The sequence below is a fragment of the Vespula pensylvanica genome, chromosome 11, assembly GCF_014466175.1.
Source record: "Vespula pensylvanica isolate Volc-1 chromosome 11, ASM1446617v1, whole genome shotgun sequence".
Lineage (NCBI taxonomy): Eukaryota > Metazoa > Arthropoda > Insecta > Hymenoptera > Vespidae > Vespula > Vespula pensylvanica.
In genome coordinates, this window is record NC_057695.1 from 5,427,191 (window position 1) to 5,444,696 (window position 17,506).

Below are 17,506 nucleotides of genomic sequence, written 5' to 3' on the forward strand. Positions count from 1 at the left end.
CTTGCTTCCTCGCTCGCACGTTAGTTTAATGCCCTATAAATCGTACCGCAAAGTGCTGGTCCAGCTAACAGATACAACGACATGGCACGTGCGATACCAGAACTCCTACGTTTATGTGTCTATATATGTATCTGTTTGCGAACGTTTGCGAAAATGTAGATAGGAAACAACCAAACGAGAAAGAGAGAGTGATAGAGAAAGCTGGCTTAATGATGATAATAATAATAATAATAATAATAATGATAATAATAATAATAATAATAATAATAATAATAATAATAGTAATAATAATAACAGTGATAATAATAATAATAATAATAACAATAGTAATAATAAGAGTAATAATAATATGAAGATGAATATCGAATATTAATAAAAATAACGCGAAATATCATTGTCTTATTTTGTACGATACAAAAATGATCAATTCGATTGCAAATAAAAAAAACCATCGACACTATTATTAATTTGCTAAGAATAATTTCAAGGTCGAATAGGTTTAATAATACGTCGAACGACACATAAAACAAATAAACTTAAAAAGATTCATCATTGTGTTCTTATCTATTGTTTTCAATTCTAATAGTTTATGAGTCATCCTGCATAATCTTCCTTTATCATGCCACATTAATACGATACATTATCTTGTTGAATATCAATGACGTGCATAGAAATGGAATATATTAGAATTACTGCGAGATCTTTTATACTTGAACGATACTTCAAAGAGAACTAATCTTGAAAAACTTATTTTATTTTTCTTTTCCTTTCGTTTCTTTGATTCTCTGTTATTTTTTGTTTATTAATCTCCACGTTTATGTTATTTCTTTTTCTTTTTTCTCTTATGATCTTTCCACAAATAAAATAAAATACATACACACACACACACACACACACACACACACATATATATGTTTCAATTAGAGTTTATATTTCAAAATATAAATTATAAATCTTCGAAATCGATTAATTTTAAGATTTACTACGCATTATCAAACATACATACATATCACAAATTTTATAAAAAAAAAAAAAAAGAAAAAAAGAAGAAAAAGAAAAATCATCCTAATCATATTCATCCTTATTACACGTTAAAATACTTTTTTATAAATAATACAAAGCAAAAACTCGATCCTAAAGAAAAAACATTCCTAGTAAAAAATCTCATACTACTTCTATATTCGACTTAATAGTAATTGAATATGAAATATGATTCAATGAATGATTCCTTTACGTAACGACTTTTAATAGAAATATATGAACGTACACACACGTGAAATATGATTCTATTAATGATTCTCTTACGTAATGTATCTAAGAAGCGATAGACAGGACAAACCCACGTGAAATATAGGTGTAATGTGAATGCACGTGCACTTATGCGTCTGCATGTTCGTTTGTACTTACAAGTACATCTTGGATACACGCATCGTATCCTACGTAATTAATCCCGCGTGAGACTCGACGGACGTGCCGGACTAATTACCCGCCACTCGCTCGACCGCCTCTTATATGTATACATGTCTGCACACGCATACACGCAAACACGCATATACACCAACCACGTATCCACCTACACACATACACACATTCATCTATATACTAGAATTTCTAGAACGCGCGTATAACACATAAACGCGTATACGCACGTACGCACGATTCCAACCGCAGCTTTTCTCCGCGATGTAAATTTCTCCGTAACTAAATTATTCTAACCAAGTTGGATAGATATAGAAGGTAGTTATCAACGATTTATTAAAGGAAGTAGTTTAAAATAATATACTTTAACTTTAAACGAACACTGCTATCTTGAATTTATACGATTTTCCATTTCGTTATCCACTCGTTCAATCTTACGTTATTTCGTTCTGAATCTAAACGAAAAGATTTTTCTTTCTTTTTTTTTTTATATTTCTTTATTTGATAAAAATTAAAAGAGTAAAGTTGTATTGTGTTTACGTACGTGTATCTACGGAAAATAAAAATCTTCGTTATTTAGTTAAAGACGTAAATGATTTAAAAATAACATCCGACAATTGTGATGATATGATTGTTAGATGATATAACAAGAATTACGAAATGATAGAGATTAATAAAAGACACGTGACTCTCTAACACGAAAATTCTATTAATACTAATTTATATAAATCTTTGTTATTTCATAATAATCTTAATGAAGAAGAAAGAATAATTCAAATACAATTGATTAAATGATAGAAAGTTTAATGATAAAAATGAAAGAAATAAAATAGACGTGACAATTTAATTATCTTCAATCGAAGAAGGTAGCTTTTAAAAAATGAAAACAAAGTAATTTTCATCTATTTTCAATCTAAATAATTAAGCTAAAATTAGATTTTATATATATATATATATATATATATATATATATATATGGAGATATCCATCAGGATTATTCTATTACTATGAATTAATCATTTGACCACGATGAAAATTTCTTAAATATTTAATCATCTTAATTACAGATCATCAGAATTATAGATCCGATTTCAAAAGATTCCGATGAATCTTTAAACATAATCTAAATAATACATAATAAGCTTATAGAGAAAGAGAAACTTCTCTCGATCACTCTATTATTATGAATGAACAATTTAATCGCGATTACAATTTCTTAAATATTTAATCATCTCGGTCATCAGAATCACAGATTTCACTTCAAAAGATTTCGATGAAACTTTTAACAAAATCCAAATAATACGAAATTACTTTAAAGACAGACTTTTTGATAACTCTGTTATCATCTCAATTTAATCTCGAATAAAAGTTTCGAAATTTCAAATTTCTAATCATCTTTCTAGTCATTCTAGTCATCAGCATTACATATTTCATTTCAAAATATTCCAATGGATCTTTTAACATGTCCCATGAGCTCTTTCAGACCGCGAGTAGTACCACAGTGGAACGGCGTGGCTGTTCGTTCGATTAGCGTCAACGAAGAAAAACGAGAATTAGCTCTTTCTCTTTCTCTCTCTCTCTCTCTCTCTCTCTCTCTCTCTCTCTCTTTCTGTCCCTCTCTCTTTCTCTCCGGTTAAAGCTCGTGATCGAAGCTCTATGGCCGAAGAGAGAATTGATAGCACGGCGAGACCTCGATCGAGGGACGAATTCGAAATAGATACGTCGCGTCCGAAAGATTTAATCCCGTTAAGAAGCATCAGTTTCGGGTTCGGGGGACGTAATCGAACGAATGAACGAACGAACGAACGAACGAACGAACGAACGAGAGAAAGAGAAAAATAGAGATCGGAACGAATGCGTTTTCCTCGCTCCAACTGCTCCAAAGAGTTAGATCGAACGTTCGGAAAAGAATCGCCGAAAAAAAAAACTCAATTTCCATGATGCCTTTCCTTTTGATCTCATAAATACGATGCACATGAGAGAGTAAAACATCGAAAATAAACTATTAAAATTGGTTTTCATACGTAGTGATAACAAATATATGCACGTATACGTGTTTCTTTTTATGTAAAGATTTTTTCTTTTTTTTCTAATTCTCATACACAAATTAACTAGTCTAATGGTTTATTAGTAACCCTTTATATACTATATATTAACGATAAAAATACTATCGGCAGGGTATTAACTTTTATATGTATCATTTAAAACTATACTTTCGTATTTTCAAGATTAAGAACAATCAATTACATTTAAAATACATAAGAAAGTATTATAATATTGTAACATAACTTTTAATATAATAAATAACAATGAAAACTTTAATACACACTTTCTCATATATTTAAAATATATATACATATATGTTTTGTTTGAAAATGATTAAGTTACGTTTAAAATTAAATTCCATTCAAAACGTCAGATCTAAATCTTCGAACTTATAAAACTGCACAAGCAATAAATGATTTATTAAAATATTACATTCTGCCAACGATAACATACGTTAAATAATATATATATTCAAGTTAATATTTACGAATATATCGAAATGCTTTCAGTTACGTAGATCGAAATGGTTCCAATACATATAGCAAGAGTTCAAACATTCGTCGTGAAAATTTGGCGAGAGATTTGGCCCGTCTCTTTTATTTATATTTGGAAATCGTCAGGAACGATCCCGTCGCCGTCGTCGTTCTCGTTCTCGTTCTCGTTGTTGTTGTCGTTGTCGTTGTCGTTGTCGTCTCTATTGACATCGTACCGACTGAATATCATATCGATAACGCGAACGTTTTCGCAGTGAGTGTGTCCGAAAAAAAGAAAACAAAAAAATATACAAGCATGATAACAGTTAGAAGCGATACTGCGGAAGATGGTTTATGTAAAGAGAAAGAGAACGAAAATCGAGAATCGCAAAAGAGAACGGATTGTACACGGTTGACTTTGAGCTTCAGTGAACCGTGTAACATTCGTACAAGCTCACTTCTATCTGTAGTTTAAAATCATGGATTTTATTGAAATCTTCTTCGTTTCTTTCCTTATATAAACTCTAACGGACATTTTTATTCGCAAGAGATAAATTTCAACGTTTTCTTTTCTACCCAACATTTTCGGGTAGAACAGTGAGAAAGAAAGATAGAAATAGATATATAGATGGATGAATAGATAGACAGATAGATAGATCAATAGATAGATAAATAGTTATGTAGGAATGGTTAGAAAGAGAAAGAGAATAAGAGAGAGAGAGAGAGAGAGAGAGAGAGAAATTATTGCTACCAATATGAAAAAGCTAGAAGTTATAGCTGATAAACCGAACGTATGTATGCCGAGAAATCCTACGAAAACTGAACTTCATTCAAGGATTTACGATTTTAACCGTGGTATACCACCTGATACTTTTTCTACTAGAAAATCATTCATTCATTCATTCATTCATTCATTCTTTCTTTCTTTCTTTCTTCTACAATCTTTTTCAGTTTCACTCGTAAACTTTCGAGAGAATGATTATTTTTCAGTTTTCATGAATATTCACTTTGTTTTTCTTTCATTTCAATGTTTTCTAAAAATTCTACTATTTCCTTCGAAATTTTCATTTTACGTATCTAATAGAAAACATAACATAGAGATTTAACATTTCTATTTTTTCGTATTAAGTTTCATCTGTTTTAGAAAAAGAAAAAAAAAACAAGAAAAATTTCAAACAAATAATTTCTAATCTAAATTGATAAGAAAAACATCGTACATTGTACGTTCATCAATCAATATTGTTACTGAATTCGAATAATTTTGTTTTCGATATGCTACAAAAGTATCTGAAATATAATAAACATTTCGAAAACGAATAATAAGATATTACATAAAACACATTATATATAGATTTTCGTTTGATTGTTGTCTATACCTACAAAACGATTATGCCTAAAATAAGTCTTCATTGATAAAAAAAAAAGCACATAATTAATAAAACGACGTAGTGTTATAATTAATTTCAATTAGTTTAGTTAAAACGTCCTATATATAAACGTCCTTATATATATATATATATATATATATATATATATATATATACATATATAATTGCAATGGAATTATCCAGAGTTTTGAAATCGCGACAAACCCCATGTCTGTATTAATAAACTGCCAACGTCAAAGCTTTAGAAGCCATAGAAGCATTCCCCGTAAAATTGGAACGCGTCGAGGATCGGTCTACATCGATTTTCATATTCTCGTAAGCTCGTGTCCAAGTCCGTTAATATTTTTTTCTTTCTAAACGACGAGAAGACGTAAGACAAGAGAGAAAGGTGTACGATACTATTTTCTTCGATACTCTTCGAAGAAGATTTCCCTTGGCGTAGAACGGCAGTCAATAATAGCCCAATCGATTTCATGTCAGCAGAAGAACCTTTCTCTTTTCTACCAATCTTATCTTATCATATTATATAAAAATAAGAAAATAAAAAAAAAAAAAAGAAAAAGAAGAGAGGAAAGCAAATTGATGTTTTTTTTCTATTAAAAATATACGTACATATTTGAAAAAGTAAATGGAAAGTAGTAGAAGTAATAAAAGAAATAAAATATAGATGATTTAGACAATTTGGAATAAAAATATGAGACGAACGGATTTTACAAATTTTCTTCTAAATTGGAGATTAATTAGCTCGACATTTTAGTATTTTCTTATAATCTCATTAACGAAATATATTACTTCGTATATATCTTTGAAAATATATAAAATTAGTGATATTCATATCGAAATATATTAACGACAAATTAATCTCTTATAATTCAGTTTATTTCGTATTTATAAAAACGATTATATTATGCGAAACTTATGTCAAGTATCTGTCCTTAATAAAACTCTATTTTACAAACGTTGAACGAATAATTAACGTTTCGACGAAATAACGAAATAATACTTAAAATATCTATAAATATATATATGTGTGTGTGCGTGTGTGTGTGTGTGTGTGTATACATACATACTGTTCGAAGAAAGAGCTGGAAAGAAGTCCCACGGGATGGCGAAGGAACAGGAAGATTATTCTGGAAATCCATCCCATATACACAGTCTTGATACTCCCATAATCCTTATTATTCGACTCTTACAATATTCTTTGACACAGTGGTAAAATTCTCGTATTTAGAATTTATATTAAGAACAAAACAAAAAGAAAATAAGAATATCGTTTCCTTATGTTAATAATTAATTCTTCGTTATTCGAAACTGTACTAATGGTTTATACATTTGCTCTTGATACACTTTATTCCACCACTATCGTTAACCGATCTAATCAATATGCGTTACTTTCTCCGCAAATAGCTTTCGATAAAACCGAAAAATACGTACGAAAGAAGACATTTCCTTTGATTTTATTAACCAAACTCGTATGCCTTCCACAGGACTTCTCTTTTCAATTTTCAAGTAATACTACGTGGTACTTACGAAGACTTCCTTCTGCGATGACGACTCGTGTTATACTGAAAGTCCTCTATACGTATCTTGTTATTCTTCTCCCATACGTATCTTGAAAACAAAGAAGCCAAATACAAACCATTCGTACGTTATACCCTTACCAAAAGAAAAGTAAACAAAAAAGATCTGAACGAAGATTACTCATTATTTTCTATTGAGAAGCTCGATGTTAAATAACCTTACAGAAGGTTAAATTAATATACGACTTTAAAAACATGTAAATATTACGATATCTAATTACTCATATTTTGAAAGAAAAATAAACAAAAAAGATTTAAGTCGTCTATTGAAATAGAATCTTTAATTCTTCTAAGAATTTCAATGTTAAATGACGTCATGAAAGATTTACATATGTATATGTTGGAAAAAGAAAAATTTTTGTTTAATTTATTCCTTATTTATGATTTTAATATTATAATTTCACAATTTAATATTACAATGTCACAGAAAAAAAAATTTTTGTAAGTCCAATGGGACGATATACATATGTTATCACCTTTCACGTTTTAAGACCTAATATTTGATCTTACATTGGTAGATTTTAATATTTTTTATAAATACTTCTCTGGAAAACTAATCTTTCTGATTTATACTATAATACTTTGGCCGTCAACCGTCAATATATGTATGTACATCATCTAAAAATATTCAATATAGTCATACATTTATGGAATACACTATACAATATATTGAGTTGATTCATAAATAAGTGTTGTAAGTAAAGAGGTTTATTACAATAAAACAACTCTTATTTATGAATCAATTCAAAAATTATGCAAAATGTTAATGCTAAGAATTCTACATATAAAATATCGTATTTGTGCGTGCGTGCATGCGCGCGTGTGTTAGATCGATTCATAAATGACTATATTTATAATATAATTTATTATATAATAAATATGTAGATACATACATATATATATATATATGTAACGATTAAATTAGAATATAATGAATTTATTTATGAATCAATTTAATGATAAATAAAATACTATGTTGAATATATCAAAGTATTTTTAATTATATTATTCACGTATGTAACCTCTGTCTCATAAAAATGTGTTAACGATATCTTAAAAAATTGATAATTAGTAAGACAGAGATTGTAATAATCTAAAAGCATACACATATACGCATATTTTCTGCATCACATGTTCGCTAAATTTTCTTTTTTTTTTTTTTTCTTTTATCAAATTCGTTCGTGTCATAGTAGAAAACGGAGTCTTATGATATTAATGCTACGTACGTAAAACAGTTTAGTCTACAAAACGCCAAGAGAAACATTACATCATCGCTTCGCTCGTGCTGCCCTAGTTCCCTAATGCTGAAATAGAAAATGTATGATTCATAATGAGGCATAAGCTTAAGATAAAAACATACTTTAACATAAAGAACTCTAATAGATCATACTCGTAAAATGTTGATGTTGAAAAATTGTTAGAAAGTATATCGAGAAGATAGTAAATCTATAATTGCTAATAACGAAAGATAATGATCCTATTGTCAATTAGAAACGTTATTAATAATTTACATTTCGCGTTCGATACGTATAAAATTTGTTGTTGCTTTTTTTTGTCTTTCTTTTTCTTTCACAAATAAATTGATATTTTTATAGAGAAGATATCTCGCAGACATGCTCTTGTGGGAGATTCTATATGAAATATATTTACATATATGTTGGTAACCATATCTACTTACACACACACACACACACATATATATATATATATACAAATATATACATATGTATATACATATGTCGGATCGATTGAAGAAACGTCAGCGACTTGAAGTGCAACGCGTCTAAGTCGTTAAAGTGTTTCTCCTATCTGTTGCAGATGCAACCTCTTAGAGTGCAACTGCAATGCGTACGATGTCGTAGGAATGCAAACACGTTGCATCTACGAATCTACGAAGGTTTGGGCATTGGCAATTTTCACAAGTACGAATGTTGCTAGACGTTACTACGAAGTATGGTTAACTTCCAAGAGAACGCTTTACAGTTACCTTCCTATCTTCCTGCCACTTGCTACCATAAGCTTTTGCATACTGAACTTGTTGTCACGATTCGACTACAATTCGAATGCCGAACTTTTCGAATTGTTCAGTTTCACGAAGTTTCTGAAAGTTGCAATGAAGATTACAAAATGGAACAATTAACTATACATGTTTGATGTTGTTAAATCCTTCGAATATATGAATTAATGAATGAAAAAGGAGTCGATTACATGCGTTTGTATGAGCAAGAGAAAGTGTTATTAAAAAATGTTTAAATATTACGATTATTAAACAATCATTTCAATGTGTATAATAGTATTTTCTTAAATTATCTTAATAAATATTATGGGAAAAAATTAAGTATGAATGTACGAATAAATATTTATAATGCCTATATGAATAAATGAATAACTAAATAAGAAATTGTTCACGAACGTATTAAGAATTTTTAAATGTCACAATTATTAAATAATCATTGCAACTCATATATCATTCTTCTCATAAATAATCTTAGTAAAGATTAAAGAATATAAAAATTAAGTATAAAAGTATGAATAAATATTTAAGAAATATAAATGGACGGGATGAATAAAGTATTAAAATAAAGTAAAAAATTGTCCCAAAATATTATCAATATTTCCAAAGGATTATTAAGTAATCATGACAAACAAATTTTTTAAATAACGAACGAATTAATGATCTAATAAGTAAAGTTTTCAAATATATTAGAAATTATTTCAATAATTTTAACGAAAACTTTTCTTACGATTTAATAAAATAATTATAAGAATGTCTACATCATGCTTTTCTATAGATAATCTTATAGTTATCGTCAATGTGTAATAGTTTTAAATCAAATAGAAAATCATTTCTCGTTTATTCACATAGGAATTAGTAATCGACGACATAACACGTGGGACTAGTGTCCCGAGTATCGGAATCGATCGAGTTGTGTGTCTACCGCATACGGTATGCAAATAATCTAGAAATTGAATACGCGTATTTCTGGCGTGCAAAGATAACGCTACAAAAGCGGAAACTTTTGTCTGGCGAGTTTATCATAGAACTAAAAAGAGAAAGAGAGAAAAAGAGAGAGAGAGAGATCTACATATTTTTCTCCCCCTTCTATTTTTTCCTTTGTTTTTAGGTCATGTATACGTAACGATACATACCTATATATATATATACATATATATATATATATATACATATTTACATATATACATAGGTATATATACGTGTGTATACGTTCTAGACACAGTCGTATGTATAGCGTTTAAACGAGAAAACCATAAAAGAAAAAATTTTTTTTCTCACCGCTATGGAAAATCGAAGAAAAATTCAAAACGATTCAGTCCTTTTAATAAACGGAGAAACAGGGAAAAACTATCGGTAGAAGCTTGTCACGAAAAGAAGAAAAAAGGAAAGAAAACCAGACAGACAGAGAAGGAGAGAGAGAGAGAGAGAAAGAGAGAGAGAAAGAGAGAGAGAGAGAGAGGAAGAATGAGGATGGGAGATGAAAAAAGAAGGAAAAAGAATATGGAAGAAACCAGAGCAAAACAGAAAAGCTTATGAAAAATAAAGTAATACGGAAACTGAGAAAGACAGATAGCAAGAAAAAAGGAAGGAGAAAAAAGAAAGGAAAAAGGAAAAAAGAAAAGGAAAATGAATATAGATATAAACATTTACATTGCAGAAAAAGGGTGTCTTGAGAGGGAATAGAAAATAATAATCTCTTCGTTCTTTGAACGAAGTCATAGCCAACATACGTTAGTATCGAATTATTCTATCGATCGATTTACGAAGCTACAAGGAAAAATCCGATAAGCTACTTATAAACGGAAATATTGAAGAATTCAAAGATGATAGAATTTCTTTTTTTCTTCCCTTTGCTTTTTACTTTTTCTTTTCCAAAGCTTTAAAGTAACATTAGCGTTGACTCAAATTCTTTAGTCAAAGTCTTCAATCTAGAAAATTATTTAAGAACAGATGGAATATATTTTCAAATAATCTCGATGCATAACAGAAAAAGAAATGATAAAAAAAGAAGATTACAATGATTTGTAATTGTAAAATGTTCATCGCCATTAAATCTAAAATATAGAAATTCAAATGACGATCTAAATTTTCCATATAACAAATAATAATAAAAATCCCAATATATATATATAACAATTATAACAACGATATCCCACGATGATTTGCGATTGGAAATATTCATATCCAATATTAAAACGGAGAAATTCGAATAACCTAAATTTCCTACAATAAATAATAATGAGGATTATAACTTTATATGGAACAAGATAAAAAATAATTACGAAAATACTTCGAACGATCTTCGATAAGTAATAAAAAATAAAAAAAAATAAAAAAAAAATAATTTGTATATGAAAAATATTCGTGTCTAATGTTAAAATGGAGGTATTCAAGTGACCTAAATACTCTCCAATTACGACTGTTTCATTAACAAACACAGTGTTTCTATCTTCGTCTCTCTCTCCCTCTCTTTCTCTTTCGCTCTCTCTCTCTCTATCTTTCTCTTTGTCTCTTATATATATATATATACACACACACACACACACACACACACACACACACACACACACACACACATGGTATCTATTTCCTGATAATTACCGGTAAATTTGTAATACGTGATACAGACGTGACACCTGGGCATCGCGTGCACGTCCTAGCAACGTTCTGGTTTGTCAAATGGCAAGAGAATTTGTGGGAGAACGAAGCCGTTGGAACCACGAAACAGGAACAGGATTGGACACATCCGAAACTGTGGTTACACAGCTGTGTGACAAAGTAATCGCTTTTTGTTAGCACGAAACCAAACGAGACGATACAAAACCTTATCGTGTTTACGTTAGTATTGTAAGAAATAAAAACGGTGTCTCATAGCAAATAAATCCCTCCCCATATCCTCCCTCTTTCACCCCACCCAACCACACCTACTTTTTTCTAATCTCCTATTTTACATATCTTATTCTAGTTATCTCTATTATAAAAGCAATAGCTTCGTTTCGTTTATTTAAAAAAAAAAATTATATAACGTGAATTGTATAACACAACTACTTATTACATTATAATGTATTATAGTTATATGATACGATATAATTATATAACGATCTTATTATCGTTATATTGAAATTAAAAGTTACATTGTTAAGATTGATAATTGATTTTATAAAAAAGGGAGAAAAGGAAGTTAAATAAAAATGAATTATTACAAAAAATTATCTTTTCTTCTTATCTAATGTATTTAAACGTTCATGTATAGGGAGTGTTATATTTCAATATATATTATATGTAATACAAAAATCTAGATTTTCATTTGAAAAAACAAAAAAGAAAACGAAAAGAATAACTTGATTTAACAATTTTCTTTTACTAATTTACTCACTCGAAAACAATGGTTTGTAACAAAATAATGTGCTTCTTTAAACAAACAACTGTTCTACGAACATTTTTCTCACGGTTTCAATTCCCCGTACGATATTATGCCGATCTCATATAAAATACAATTTTATTACGATGTTCGAATGAAACATAAATACAAAAAAAAAAAATCATATAAATGATACACATATGTACTGACATATATTGTAATTTCAACAAAACTTTTTCCAAATTACTAAACGAAAAGAAATTTTCCAATGGAAACATATACGTATGAAATAAAATAATATCGCCATATGTGACATATATTAACGTAATTACAACTATCATAACATAAATTATTAAATAATATTATGAAAAGAAAAATCTAAAGATTTTAAACTGCTCAAAGAAAATTATCATATAACTGAAAAAATCCAATCGTGTTGGGATCAAAATCAGATCTTATAAATAGTTTAACGATAAAATATAACAATACGTTTTACGTTCCGCTTTGCTTTAAGGTAAGATTAGATTGAATTTACGACTTCTAGCACCATTCGCCGTGCTAATATTCGGCAAAGATAACGCGTCACGTTACAACATTTCAAACGTTTCTTCGTCGTAACTCGATCGCTTATCGCACATTGGAACGGATTCTCTCTTTCTCTCTTTCTCTCTCTCTCTCTCTCCCCCTTTCTAACACAAACATATACACGTATAAAATCAGCAAGGTGCCGAAGTTTCTGTGTAACATTCAACGAGAAAACGCATAGGGATTAATACCTGTTCGATCGTAATGTTTGTCCTCATCTGCATTTGCATTCCGAATTCTCTCTCTTTCTCTCTCTCTCTCTCTCTCTTTCTCTCTCTCTCTCTCTCTCTCTCTCTCTCTTTCTCCCTTTCTCTTTCTGTCCCTGCAGATTCGATAACGGTTTAATTCGTGCAAACAGGATGACTATAGTAGGATTTAGTAGCATGATAAAACAAATGTGTATGTATATATTACCTATGAGCATATACATTCACTTCTATAAACCTTCCATCATATCGTTTATTCATCAATGTTTACGCGAATAAATGTATCTTCCATCGTAAAGAGGAAAGAAAAAAGGAAAGGAGGGGAAAGGAAAAAAAAGAAAAACAAAAAAAGAAAAAAGTAGTGATAAACAAAGAAAGGAAGACGTTGCATTTAATATATCGATATAATTATATTACAAAAAAAAAAAAAAATAAATAAATACAAACGACGAGATCGAAATTATGCTACGTTTCATTTTACCGGTATATACTTCGAGATCTTTCTTATAATTATTATATTATATTATGTTGTATTATATTATATTATATATTAATCATCGTAGTAATCAAGTATTATTTCGATTTATTAGTTCTCAATATTCAATGATACTTTTGTGACATATTTCATTTCATTCAATAACTTCTGTAAGGGACATTTGTTACGGCTATACCAATCCGATAATATAGAATACGTATTGATCTTCCTTTCAGTATGAAGAAACTTGCAGAGATTGCAAGCGACCTTAACTGCAGAATCTTCTATTCGATAACGGGTCTTCCATCGAAAATATTGTCGATATTCTTTCGGATTCGTTTTAAGTCGTTTTAAATAGACGGCTAATTCTTTTGGACTGTCAAAGTCTAATGCGTTGATGTAAGAATCTTTTGGTGCGAATCGACTATAATTGGCTCCTCCGTAAACGATCGGCAATATGTTGTATCTGTGAAATAAGAGAGAACAAGAAAGAAAGAGAGAGAAAGAGAAAGAGAGAAAGAGATAGAGAGGGAGAAAGAATGACAGTATAAGTTAATGAATGAATGCAAATCGATGCGACATGTTAAAAACATTGTAAATGTTGTAAAATAATATAATTAACAGTCTTATTGTTTTTTCTTTTTTTCTATATTACAATATATAAATATATATATTAAAATATGAAATATAATAAATTGTGATAACGATTAATTATTATTTATGCGTATATAAGGCTAATTAAAGTTATTACTTATCCAACGAAAAAGAAGAGAAAAAAAGAAGAAATAAGTTTTCAATTATTCATTATGTTACCTCAATGGTTTGTAAAGCTTCTCCGTGACGTAATCCTGACACAATGAATTTTCAAAAGAGAGATAAAAGAAATATTGTGGCTCGAATAAATCCTTGAAACAATCACGTGAATATGGACAAGTCCGATAATCACCACATTGTCCATAAATATCGACGCTAATGTATTTTGATAATTCTTGAACGTATTCCCAACGCCCACTTTTAGCTGGACAATTACTAACCAACCAAGCTATTTCCTTACTTTTATTTGCAATCGCATCGTCTATGAAAGAAAAGATGAAAAAAAAAAAAATCGAGTCAAATTTCGAGAATTAAATAAATCATTGATAGATACGTATATATTGAGTTTAATAAACATGTAAATATATAGTATATAATATAAAATAAAATAATATAAAATAAATATAATGTATAATATAAAATGAATTAATTATTTAATTTATTTTATGATCTTCTTTCTTTTTATTTCCCTTCTAATTATATTCATAATAAATGCATTTATCATTTTATTAAGAGACCGTGTTTAAGTAATTTCATTACTTTTTTTTTTTGATCAAAATTGAATGGCTTTGTAGATACTCAGCTTTCCACGTAAACAAACAAATAAATTCTTCGTGGTATATTAAAAAGGAAATATGTATATATTAGAAAAGAAACAAAATATATATATATTATGTATATGTATATAATATAATAGTGTATAAAATTCAAATACCTTTTAAGTGATATGTAGAAGACAATTTGTTACTCTTATCATCATTATCAGGAATATTCCAAAAGACATCAGTAGAAGGCGCAACGATCTTATTAGTTTTTAAATCACGAACAAATCCATAAGGCCATACAATTTCACTATCCAATCGATAAGTCATAGTATCATTAAAATAATTCTCGAAAAAGACATTTTCGATTGGTCTATTCTGTGGACTTTCCAAATTAACAAAAATGTAATGTTGCTTAATATTTCTTTCATCGGGCAAATCCTGTCTCTCTAACTCGACACCATGAAACAGTATAGCATCAAAATTTTCAACGTTAGTGTAAAATCTATCGTAAGTGGCGTAACACTTATTTATTCGACAATTTTTAAAGATATCACCATCACCGAAATAAAAGTTCTTGTTGCCGAACATTCCATTCCAAAAGAGGATCTTCTTGAACATCTTATGGTCTTTCAATCGTTGCGGTATCATTTTATGATTTGATTTAAAATTGAGAACGTTCTTGAATCTCAGATCGAAGTAAAACGCGAACATATAAAGACAACAAATGGAAATGAAAAGTATTATTAAACCGAACTTCCCATAGAACCATGTCATTTCGCTCGATTATGAATATTTCCTTTTCGAATTTTTCTTACGACGAAAGAATTGTTTTTTCTTCTCTCTTCTCTTCTTCGTCTTTAGTTAAGATTTTTAATGTATTCGTGGAATGATCGAGGATAAATACGAAATTTCCTTATAATCCAGAAATAATGACTAATATATTTTCTCTCACGCGCACGAATGTTTATTTTTCTTCCTTCCGATAATTTTTTTTTTCTTTTCATTTCTTCAATATATCATATATGTGTACACACACACACACACATATATATATATATATATATATATATATATTTATCGTTGACGTTAATAGTTCAACGAAAACTTTGAACACCACTTTATTTTCTTGAAATATATTCTCGGGTTTCCACCAAAATCGAAATTAATTCGGATGTGGCACTTGTTTGTGATGGAAGATGCGACTTGACGATTTCGATTAATCATAAACCATGTCTTACATACGTATATTCTGTATACAAATGGTACGATAGATTAGATTAAATAGAAGTTGCTGTTATTGAAATATAGACAGCTATTTTAATATAATTATATTCAAAAACCAAATTTTTAAACTGTTAACACAAATCGAGTTTGTTTACGATTCTATACTAATGGGTTTGGATGTTCAATACATTTGAGGAATTTAACTATTTACAGAAAATATCTAAAATTAAATGGAACAATCGGGCAATCGGTAAGATTAATGTTTGTTGAATGTTAAGAGAAACTAACAAATTTAATAACATGGAATAGGCTTACGTTCATAGATTTAAAAAGCTTTTGTTTCTTTCTTTCTTTTTTTTTTCTTTTTAAGAATAAATATAATATTCAAACTTTATATACATACATTGCAATAATCGATAATTATTTTAAGATAATTATTTTTCTCGTTCATTTTCTATTATTAAGCCAGATAATTTATCAATAGGAAAAGCAGCTTTAATAAAAAACAGCAAAGTAATTCGTCGTACGGAGTAGATAATAAAAACAAGCTCGGTCGGTTGATATTCGGTTTTGTTTTACATACATTTCGTGCGAAAATAACTTTCTGATGATAAAGCACACAAAGAGAAAGAGAAAGAGAGAGAGAGAGAGAGAGAGAGAGAGAGAGAGAGAGACAAATAAATGTAAAAGGAAAAAAGATAAAGAAATAAATATAAAAGGAAAATAATGAGAGAAAAAAAAGAAAGGAAGAGAGATATATGAAAAAGCCCGACATAGATAACATTTATCTAGGTACATGCATATAATCGACTATTTAATAGCGTATTATTAAAAAAATATTACTGAAATATTATGCAAAATGTAATACGATGTAGCTGATTAGAAATTACCATTTCAAAGCTCGATCGTTTAATATCGAGCAAATACGATGAGCGAGAGAATTTTCGTCGGGTAGGATTTATATCGTAATCGGATAAAAGAGAGAGAGAGAGAGAGAGAGAGAGAGAGAGAGAGAGAGAGAGAAAGGGTGAAAGAGAAGGAGAGAGAGAGAGAGAGAAAGAGGGGGAGGGAGAGAGGGAGGAAACGAGAAGAGAGTGATTACGTTAATTAATTAAGCCTTTCGTGAGATAATTAAAACGAAGAGTGATCCAATCGCGAGAAATTTTGCGATCAACGATGAAACGATGCATGGGAAGAACTCTCTCAGGTTTCATCGATAAAACTATGAAAATCGCGTGTTAATGATTTTCTTTTTCAATTACATATATATGGTTTTAATAACGTGCTGGTATATACATATTCGATATGTCGAACGATAACGATTATCGTTAGAAAGAGAGAATCGGGAAATCGTTAGATTAAATAAAAAAAAAA

The 17,506-nt window shown here is 29.2% G+C and overlaps 3 protein-coding genes across 16 annotated transcripts in view; 1 reads left to right on the forward strand and 2 right to left on the reverse strand.

The window, feature by feature from the left end:
• LOC122633024 (lachesin) overlaps nt 1-17,506 on the forward strand; it is a 233,225-nt gene that overhangs the window by 142,275 nt on the left and 73,444 nt on the right. The window lies entirely within an intron of this gene.
• LOC122633029 overlaps nt 1-17,506 on the reverse strand; it is a 188,436-nt gene that overhangs the window by 68,807 nt on the left and 102,123 nt on the right. The window contains exons 3-5 of one of the 6 annotated variants that reach the window (XM_043820475.1): nt 8,133-8,210; nt 6,857-6,937; nt 6,393-6,456 (exon numbers count right to left, since the gene is read on the reverse strand). The exons of 3 other annotated variants lie outside the window; for them this stretch is intronic. In XM_043820475.1, the coding sequence (XP_043676410.1) occupies nt 6,393-6,456; nt 6,857-6,937; nt 8,133-8,210 (223 nt within the window). Of the gene's footprint in view, nt 1-6,392; nt 6,457-6,760; nt 7,330-8,132; nt 8,211-17,506 lie in introns of those variants that run through there. 2 more of the 6 variants (XR_006328002.1, XM_043820476.1) reach the window with 2 other exon arrangements.
• On the reverse strand, nt 13,642-15,940 carry LOC122633025 (alpha-(1,3)-fucosyltransferase C-like). The gene is made up of 3 exons (XM_043820469.1): nt 15,079-15,940; nt 14,364-14,625; nt 13,642-14,016 (listed from the first exon to the last, which is right to left on the reverse strand). The coding sequence occupies exons 1-3, from the start codon at nt 15,680-15,682 to the stop codon at nt 13,662-13,664; spliced, it is 1,221 nt and encodes a 406-aa protein (XP_043676404.1). The 5' UTR covers nt 15,683-15,940; the 3' UTR covers nt 13,642-13,661.

Bases quoted from the DNA above. Each gene is read 5' to 3' on its own strand.
- LOC122633025 (XM_043820469.1), bottom strand. From the start codon at position 15,682: ATGACATGGTTCTATGGGAAGTTCGGTTTAATAATACTTTTCATTTCC. The intron at 14,626-15,078 runs GTATTTGAATTT...TTTCTTTCATAG, and splicing joins TTCTACATATCACTTAAAAG to ACGATGCGATTGCAAATAAA. The intron at 14,017-14,363 runs GTAACATAATGA...CTTATTTCACAG, and splicing joins AAGCTTTACAAACCATTGAG to ATACAACATATTGCCGATCG.